The sequence below is a fragment of the Perissodus microlepis genome, chromosome 6, assembly GCF_051167445.1.
Source record: "Perissodus microlepis isolate ML-2025 ecotype Zambia chromosome 6, ASM5116744v1, whole genome shotgun sequence".
Taxonomy (NCBI): Eukaryota; Metazoa; Chordata; class Actinopteri; order Cichliformes; family Cichlidae; genus Perissodus; species Perissodus microlepis.
In genome coordinates, this window is record NC_140466.1 from 36,401,578 (window position 1) to 36,412,151 (window position 10,574).

A 10,574-nucleotide genomic window follows, 5' to 3' on the forward strand; every position below is an offset into this window, starting at 1 on the left:
AATTTGTGTTCCCCATATGTTTTGCCTTCCCTCGCCATTCCTTGTGTATGTAAACCCTCTGTTTCCCTAGCCAGGCTACCTGTTTAGTTCATGTGTTTTCCAGTGTGTTTGGTTATCCTGGACTAAATGTAAGAGAAAACACATTTAAAATGAAACACAAAGAAGAGCATGGTTTGCTGTGAGATTGAAAAGTAATATACAGTTACTGCCCAATCAGTTATTACTTTAAGACAAGCTGGAAAGTAGAGATTGCAGCAGTCACTTTGAAAGTGTTTTCTTACTTAGAGTCTCACCTCTTCACTGTTATCTGGTGTCTCTACAGGCTCAGGAATCTGCTGCTTGGAGGCTCTGTCATGTTGAATTGAATTGAATTGAATTGAATTGAATTGAATTGAATTGAATTGAATTGAATTGAATTGAATTGAATTGAATTGAATTGAATTGAATGCTTTATTGGCCATATGCAGGTTGCCCCGCAGAGGAATAGGACCCCCATTCATTCATTAAAATCCATTTTAAAAGACAAACAAAAGAACAAAACTCAAAGTTAAGATGAACAAATTTTAGACCACAGAATAATTGACACTAAAGATGCACTCACATGAACCACAGGATGAGAGAGATGAGTACGAGAGCCAGAAGAATAATGAGGAGAATAGCAGGAACCATAAGAGATGCCATTGTCCATGTTCCTAAAAAAAGTGATCAAATGCAATTATTAAACCTATTAGAAGTCATTCATTAGCTGACCCCACGTCCTCATTTTAGGTTTGACAGTGTTTTTTTAGTAGATAAAGACGAATAACTTAAACATGAATTGAACTGTGGTTTGGGCCTTGGCGATGGCTCCTGGGCCTGGCAGATCCACGTGTACTAATGAGAAGTAAAGAAGTGAAAGAAGTAAACAAATATAAAAAAGGGAGGGAGTGTGGGGCACGAAAACGAGAATGAACAGCTTGTAGAACTGGGGGCTCAAATATGTATAAATAAGAACCGGAAGGGGTGTGTTTGGGGGCGTGGAAATTCAGAATTTATCTCCAACTAGTGTGTTATATATAAATATCAGCAGGATAAATCCATTACAGCATCTGTATTCCACTATTCATAGAACTTAATCTAAGCTAATTTTAATTACTGAGGATAAACCATTGACTGCTGTGGAAGCTCTTAGATATAATTCCCATTTTAAAATCATAAACAGAGAATTTCATGAGACAGCTACATGCATTTGATTACACTGAGACAATCAACATCAACATCTTCTCACCCCACACAGGAATTTCACAAGAACTGGCCATTATTAGAAAAACACAACCAGGTGATGGATGTGGTATGAGCTTAATCAACATGGCTGGTCTAACTTACCTGCTACAGCCTTCAGCTTTAAGGTGGAGTTGTGACGTCCTCTGGTGTTCTGCGCTTCACAAAAATAACTCCCACTGTGCTCAGATCTGAAGTCAGTGATGGTGAAGCTCTGTCCGGATGCTTTAGGTGAGTCTTCATCCTCCTTGTACCAGGTGTAGTTAGCTGCTGGGTTAGCATCACTGCTACAGGTCAGAGTCAATGAACTGCCCTGAACTATCTCAGCAGAGGGACTCACTGACACAGAGGGAGGCTTTGGAGCATCTGGAGGAGGAAACATTTCCAGTTACATGATAAGGACAAAAGCATTGGACCACCTACACTTTACACTTACAAAAGCTGCTCGGCTAGGTGCTTGACTTTATGTACCTGTGCTGACTGAAAGTAAGTGAATTCAAAGATTTAGAAATGTAGCCCTATATGTTTAAATAAATTAATATTATTAGTGCTTAATATAAATTTAGTTCAAGAAAGTGTTACTGAGAGATGCTGACTTAACATTTCAGGCACAGTACAACCCAAAGAGTATGATGTGAGCACATATTCTGCATATCAGAGAAATATCTGTGGTCAATCAACATATTCTGACTTCTAATGGACCTATTCAGGCACAACACAAGACAGACTGAAACAACATTTTCAACATCTAATAGAGCTGCTCATTGACCTGCAGCAACTGACTATGAATATGAAGTAAGAAACAAAGCTGATGCAATTAGTAAAGAAAAACTTAAAACAGTGACGACAATCACATTAGGCTTTTTTTTTCTAAATAAACTGTTTTACCCACATGTCACATTAACAGACATGTATTTAGGTGCTGATGTTCCCAGCTTGTTCTCAGCTGTACAGTAATACTTCCCAGAGCCAGAGGGCTGGATGGAGCTGAAGTACAGCTGTGAATATTTACTGACAGGTGTTTGATTTTTCCTTTTGTACCAGGAGTAAGTGGCTGCTGGGTTAGCATCACTGCTACAGGTCAGAGTCACTGAACTGCCCTCAACTATCTCAACAGACATACTCACTGACACACAGGGAAGCTTTGGAGCATCTGGGAAAGAAAACACAAGGAGGTATTAACATGTTATTAATTTGTTTAATGCCATAGGAGCTGCTCAGTGAATTTGAATGGTTTTAGTACAACAGTCACTGTCCTCATCCATATTATGACTTCATGTTCCAGTGGCATCACAATTCATCTTTTAGAAAAGGAAGGAATTTTAAAACTTTCATAGTGGTGCCACTAGGAGAATGTTAGCAACCTAGAAAACATGGACAAAGTTCAACACATGTGAATGTGGAAAGACTAAGTGTCGCTGGTGGGATTAGAGACAAGTTGATGAACAAATAATTCACAGTGTACCCTCACTGAATGTATTGCATGTATTCAAATAGCCAGTTGAGGTTTTTCAGTTTGCATGATGAAGATGTGATTCCATGTAATTGCAAATTTGTACCACAAGGTGGGGTAGTTAATCTACAGTAGTGTCAAGTCTCATTTTGATTTCAAGAGAAAAACGAGATCTTTGTGGACAGGCAGATGTGGACGGGACAGTGGCTCCTGTCAAAATTGCTACAGTAATGAATGTTGCACTTGATTAGTATTGCAGTTCTCCAACTAAGAAATAAGGGGACTAGAGCCTCTCCCAGCCACAGTGAGAGGCAGGATACACCATGAAAAGTTTGCCAGTGTGTCTCATAACAAATAGCGAGACAGGCAATTATCTAATCTCAAATCCACATTTTCAGCCAATTTAGAATCCACAGTTAACCAAGTGAACATGTCTTGCCTGCAGGAGAATATTCAAAATCAACGCCAGTTAGTTTGGATCCAGGAACTTCTTGCAGTAAGAAAAAAGTGCTAAGCAGTGCACGCGGAGGCACTGCTCACGACCAGGCAAGACAGGTAACTGCTTTGGGCCCAAGGACAGTAGAGTGCCCTCGGGAATAGACAAACTTGAAATTACAGCATTGGCAGAGTGAAAAGTACAATGACAGATGGCTGCAAAGGTGAGGGTGAAAAAAAGCAAGACGGTGAGTGGAGCAGGTGATTTAAAACAATACTAAATAACTAAATTCTGCTAGTCTGTAATGTAATGTCCACCAGCATCACATTATTTTCTTTTGTTTACTTTGACATGTAGCATTATTTAGCTAAGCTAGCAGAGCAGCTTGGTGTGTCCATGTGGCTGTCATGTCACCACGCTGAGAGCATCTGGTAAATGACTTGTTAGTGTAGCTAGCAGCTAGATTGAACATGGAAGCTAGTAAGCATAGAATTAATACTTTATAGCCAGTCACCTTGGTCTTGGTAAACACAGTCACTGCCATTTCTAAGGTCATGTTATACTTGTTGTTTTGTAGGACACCAGTAATGGAGTGATTTTAAGGATGAACTCTTGGAAAACATATTTTTGAAGTCAACTGATGAAAGCTGTGTGTGACGGTGCTAACCGTCAAGGTGAATGCTAAGTTACTATATTTAGATGCGTATACTCGTTTAGTCTAAATTCTTCTGCTATATGGGCAGGGTGGTGTGTCTATTTTATTGTATTTTGCATATCTACCTGTGCAGAATCCAGTGCAAGTTTAATTCTCTGCAATAGAACTACTACATTACTTCTATCATATTGGATTAAAATAGTTATGCCCTGAAACATAATAGTGATTTTTGCTTAGGGTTTCAACAGACAATATGAGTATAAACTCCTTTTTAAAAACATGTCCCAACTTTTGGGATAATTGATGTAGTATTCTTGAGAGCAATACATAAATCTCTAAAGGGAGGGAAAGTGGGGAAAACATTACAAAAGATAGATGCTTTCATAAGTGTATAAAACAAAACTGTATACATTTAGTCACACTCACATTTCACATCAAGAGAGATGTATTCAGGTGTTGATGTTCCCAGCTTGTTCTCAGTTATACAGTGGTACTCTCCAGAGTCAGAGGGCTGGATGGAGCTGAAGGTGAGCTGTGGTTCTTTACTAAGTTGTGTTTGATTCTTGTACCAGGTGTAATTAGCTGCTGGGTTAGCATCACTGCTACAGGTCAGAGTCACTGAACTGCCCTCCACTATCTCAGCAGAGGGACTCACTGACACAGAGGGAGGCTTTGGAGCATCTGGAGGAGAAAGAACAGGATGGCATATCCACCTAATTATTTTTTAATGAAAGCTGACTTATTAATCAAATCAAATAAATGCATGAGCTACTCCTTAGAGTTTTGGATGCTGTTATCTGATCAGGACAGTTTTCATGGCTATTCAATAATTTATCTTGTGGAGAACATAAATTAATGTTCAAACTTTCTGCATGGTGAGACTAGAGGAAACATTTGCTCATCCTCACTACAAAAAACAGAAAAGTTCAAAATGAGTTCCACTCACATTTTACTCCAATGAAGACGGATGTGGATGTCCTCCTCCCCAGCTCATTCTCAGCTGTACAGTAATACTCTCCAGAGTCAGAGAGCTGGATGGAGCTAAGGGTGAGTTGCGGTTCTTTACTAAGTTGTGTTTCATTGTTCTTCTTGTACCAGGTGTAATTAGCTGCTGAGTTATTGTTACTGGTGCACGTCAGAGTCAATGAACTGCCCTCCACTATCTCAGCAGAGGGACTCACTGACACAGAGGGAAGCTTTGGAGCATCTGGAGGAGGAAACATTTCCAGCTACATGATATGGACGAAAGCATTGGACCACCTACACTTTACAAAAGCTGCTTGGCTTTATTTATGTTACAGTTAGTGAGGCAAACCACTGGAGATGAGAGAGGAAAGGACCCAAATGTAGACAACAGAGAGATAGGTGGAGGTCCACAAAGGCGAGCCTTTATTGGCAGCTTCAAAGTAACGAACAAAGGGATGGACTAAAACCACACAAAAATAATAATAAACTGGGAGCAGCTAAACTGAAGAACATGGGAAACATGGAAAAAAATCCAAAAACCTTACAACCAGGAACGAGGTGCCTGAGACCCAAAAACATCAGTGAGGGAACACAGATGTAACACTGGGGATGCTACGCAGGAAGAACAACAGAATGATGAATGAACACACATGACAAACAGATGCTCTGACAAAGAACAGAGGTAAACACACACTAAATATACACACAAGGTAACGAGGGGACTGCACAAATGCGGAGGCAAGGATGACAAAGAAGACACAGAGACCTAAAACCTGGGGAAGGAAGGCACAGAGTAGACCAGTGTTTCCCAACCTTTTGGAGCCACGGCACATATTTCACATTCGAAAAATCACATGAAACACCACCAAACAAAAATGTCACAAAAAGCATATTGATTATTTTTCCCCGCGCACGAGATGAAGCGGAATTGGTTCAGTTTGTCCCCAGTATACCTTTTTTTGCTTTACTCTGACCATTACTCATGCTAGTGGTGTCATCTGGGTCAGAATTTTCTCTGACTCAGGTCAGATTGACTACTTTTCCTTTTCAAATATTTATCTATGGCTATTATGCGCAGCGTTTTCTCACTCGCAGCATGACTATTACGAATGAATGAAGCCTTTGTGAATGAATTGTTATTTCTTCTTCGTCTTCTTCTGTTTTACTGGCAACCAATTTAATTAGAGCAGGTAGTTGCACTGCCCTCTAGTGGAAGAGAATGTAATTGTTCTGCCTGTTACTCACGGCGGACGGAGTACTAATCATGTGGAACCAGATAATCTTCCATGGCACACCTATGTGGTATTAACTCTGCACATAATAGCAATAGATAGTGGTTGGGAATCACTGGAATAGACGGAACACGGGGAGGCGCATAAACAAACAGTGAGGATGAGAAAAAGCAAGACAGTGGTGAGTGGAGCAGGGGATTTAAAAGAACACTAAATAACTAAATGCTGCTAGTCTGTAATGTGACGTCCATCAACATCACATTTTACTTTGACATTTAGCATTATTTAGCTAAGGTAGCAGAGCAGTTTATTGCGTGCAGCTTAGTGCATTATTTCCATCATAACAGAATAAAATAGTTATTCATTGTACAGTGAACGTTATGCCCAAAAACATAATGGTGATGAATTTTTCACAGGACCCCTTGTTAATTTTTGCTTAGGGTTTCAACAGACAATATGAGTATAAACCCTTTTTTTTAAAAAAAAAAAAAACATGTCCCAACTTTTGGGATAATTGATGTAGTATTCTTGAGAGTAATACATAAATCTCTAAAGGGAGGGAAAGTGGGGAAAACTTACAAAAGATAGATGCTTTCATAAGTGTATAAAACAAAACTGTATACATTTAGTCACACTCACATTTCACATCAAGAGAGATGTATTCAGGTGTTGATGTTCCCAGCTTGTTCTCAGCTATACAGTAATACTCTCCAGAGTCAGAGGGCTGGATGTAGCTGAAGGTGAGCTGTGGTTCTTTCTAAGTTGTGTTTGATTCTTGTACCAGGTGTATGTAGCTGCTGGGTTAGCATCACTGCTACAGGTCAGAGTCACTGAACTGCCCTCCACTATCTCAGCAGAGGGACTCGCTGACACAGAGGGAGGCTTTGGAGCATCTGGAGGAGGAAACATTTCCAGTTGCATGATAAGGACAAAAGCATTGGACCACCTACACTTTACACTTACAAAAGCTGCTCGGCTAGGGACTTGACTTTATGTACCTGTGCTGACTGAAAGTAAGTGAATTCAAAGATTTAGAAATATGTTTAAATAAATTAATATTATTAGTGCTTAATATAAATAAGGTTAACCAAAGTGTTTCTGAGAGATGCTGACTTAACACATCAGGCACAGTACAACCCAAAGAGTATGATGTGAGCACATATTCTGCATATCAGAGAAATATCTGTGGTCAATCAACATATTCTGACTTCTAATGGACCTATTCAGGCACAACACAAGACAGACTGAAGCAACATTTTCAACATCTAATAGAGCTGCTCATTGACCTGCAGCAACTGACTGTGAATGTGAAGTAAGAAACAAAGCTGATGCAATCAGTAAAGACTCCAAGAAGGCTGGGTACTCTGAACCGTCGTTTGGAACATAAGCACAGACAACAGTAAGGAGCAGTTCCCCGACCCAAAAGTGTAGGGAACAAACACTCGTCCACCGGGAGAAACCCCAATATACAGGCAGCAAGCCGAGGGGATACTAGGATACCCAGACCCTCGCCTCTCACCAAGGGCAACTCCAGACATAGTACCAGACAGGCATAGTCCAGCCCCTCTCCAGGAGACTGGTTCCAGAGCCCAAGCCGTGCATTGAGGTGAGCACAGTTATATCTAGCTCGTAGCTCCCAACCTCACACAATAACTCATGCTCCTTCCCCACCAGAGAGGTGACAGTCCATGTCCCAATCATTAGTTTCGGTAGTCGGGCATTAGTCCACCAGGACCTCCGCTCCTAACTGCTGCCCGACACATATTGCACCCGATCCCTACAGTGCTTCCTGCAGGTGGTGGCCCTACAGGAGGATGGGCCCATGTCCCTTTTTCTCACTGTGCCCTGCCAGGCCCCATAGACCATTTTCAGTCCCCTGGTTGAGGGAAAGAGGTTTTCACCCAACCTTTGTCCTTTCCCCGTGGCACAACAATACAAAAAAAGCATAATGTTTCCGCCTCCATGTTTGATGGTAGGGACGGTGTTCTGGGAGTCATAGCCAGTATTCTAGCTCTTCCAAACACGACAAGTTAAGTTGATGCCAAATAGCTCGATTTTGGTCTCATCTAACCACAACACTTTCACCCGGTCCTCCTCTGAATTATTGAGATGTTTAGTGGTAAACCTTCTCACAGCTGCTTTGCAATGGTCCTGTAGCTCATTCCACCATTGTGTAGGTCTACAATTTTGTCCCTGATATACTTGGGAAGCTCGTTGGTGTTGGACATGGTGCAGAGTTTGGAATCTGGATAGACTGATTGTTTCTATGGACTACCACATGCTTATACATGTAACAAGGTGAGAAGGCTCCCGATGTCAGCTCGTTCTTGTATAAAATACACCTCAAAGCCAGAAGTACTTATTTCCTTCATGAAAATGAACATTAATGTATAACTTTTTAGAAATGCATTTTTCCTGATTTTTTTGTTTTTGTTCTATCTCACACTGTTCAAATAAACATACCATTAAAATTAAAGACTGATCATTTCCTCGTTAGTGGGCAAACTTACAAAATCAGCAGGGGTTTAAATGTAACAAAGCAGTACTAAATATATCTTTAATATCCACACTGACATGGAGTCATTTTGCAGTCATTGTCTCCAACATTCCTCACAGCATTACTGGAGGCCAATGTAATAACACCCAGAGTAAGTATCTGATTAGACACCATGTTTCTATGACTTTTTGAGGGCAAATACCAAACTGTCAGTTTTATCTGAATTTAGAAACTGAAATTTAGAGGTCATCCAGAGCTTTATGTCTTTAAGACATTCCTTTAGTTCAGCTAATTGGTCTGTTTCATCTGGCTTTATGGATAGATAAAGCTGGGTGTCATTTGCATAGCAATGTAAATGTATACTATGGCTTCTAATGATACTCCCTAAGGAAAGCATGTATGGTCCTAGTCCTAAATAGAACTGGTCCTAGCACAAAAGCCTGTGGAACTCCATAAGTAATCTTAATGCTTAAAGAAAATTCCCCATTTACATGAAAACACTGGAGTCTATTCAAAAGATGTGGTTCAAACTACTGCAGCAGCACAGGACCTTTAATATCTGTATCGTTCCACTCAGCAATTGGCCACCCAACAATATAAAAGCTTGTACTGAGCAGACTGGTGTAAGTGTGGGCAGACCTAAGAGTGGCGAGCTTTCGTGTTGTGGCTCATGTGCGTTAAGTGTTGTTTTGAGTAGCTAGTGCCTTCTGCGTGCCTTCTGTGATTTCCTCTCGTTTGTAAAAAATCTATTTTCTTTTCATCATCTTTTAGTTTGTGGTTGTTGTTTATTTGGCTGATATAAATAATTTATTTAACCCACATTTCACATCAACAGAGATGTTTTTAGATGTTTTCTTCCCGATTTTGTTCTCAGCTGTACAGTAATACTGTCCAGAGTCAGAGGGCTGGATGGAGCTGAAGGAGAGCTGCCGTTCATTACTGAGAGGTGTTTGTCCATTCTTCTTGTACCAGGAGTATTGAGCTGCTGGATTAGCATCACTGCTACAGGTCAGAGTTGCTGATCCACCCTCCCTGATTTCATTAGGAGGGCTCACCCACACTGACAGAAACCTTGGAGCATCTGGGAGAGAGAATACAGTTATGCAGCTGGTCAGTATTTAATGCAAACCACGAGGAAGTGGCAAAATGTGACAGAGGTTTTCTGTGTCCGTAGCAATTTGTTGTACAAGAATAAGAACCCATAATGGAACTAAAACAAAAAACAAAAACAGTAAAATTACTGAAATCATAGTATATAATAAAGAGTATATTTATTCATATTTTTAAAGGGACAACCAAACTTTTACAATAACTGGTATTAGTATAATCAAACTGTTGTAAATCTCTGTAGGGAGGGAAATTGGGGACTCACTGCAAAAGAATTAAAATTTGTTTCACTCACACTTCACATCAATATAGATAGATTCAGATGTCCTCCACCCCACTTTGTTTACAGCTGTACAGTAATACTCTCCAGAGTGGGAGGACTGGATGGAGCTCAAGACAAGCTCTTTACTGAGATATCTTCTGCCATTCTCCTTGTACCAGGTAAGAGTAGCTGGTGGGTTAGCATCACTGCTACAGGTCAGAGTCACAGAAGTCCCCTCTTTGATTTCACCAGTGGGACTCACAGACACAATAACAACTTTGGGAGCATCTGGAGGAAAAAGCATGTTTAAGAGCTGTTAAAACAGACTGATCAATTTCGACCGAGAACAGTAAAGTAAAGAAGGGATGAACAAAACTGGAGGGTTAATAAACATAGAAATAAACATAGTCATAAATTACATCTACTGATGCAGTGTAGATAGTTAAATTTGGTACATAAATTCAACAAAGGAAATTCTCAGAGATGCAAATCCATGAGTGGAGGCCAAGTTCATCAAGGTTTTCTTTGCTGTGGTCTAGAGATGTTTGCTAATGTTCTAAAAACGTCTTCACATCAAACATGTTGGCCAAGGGGAGTAAGTAAAGCAGTAAGAGGAAAGTTTTCTGCTAGGACAATAAATCACAGAAGCTTGTCTTCTTGGCAATGCTAGCTGTGTTTCCATACAAAGACCAGAAATTAACTGATC

General features: G+C 40.3%; 1 protein-coding gene across 1 annotated transcript; it reads right to left on the reverse strand.

Annotated features, from left to right (window-relative positions):
* Positions 1–597: 597 nt before the first annotated feature.
* Positions 598–10,172, reverse strand: LOC146386113 (B-cell receptor CD22-like). The gene is made up of 7 exons (XM_084930101.1): positions 9,902–10,172; positions 9,320–9,580; positions 4,751–5,011; positions 4,231–4,485; positions 2,153–2,413; positions 1,366–1,626; positions 598–692 (listed from the first exon to the last, which is right to left on the reverse strand). Exons 1-7 carry the CDS (start codon positions 10,170–10,172, stop codon positions 598–600), a joined length of 1,665 nt encoding a protein of 554 aa, XP_084786227.1.
* Between the last annotated feature and the right edge of the window lie 402 nt (positions 10,173–10,574).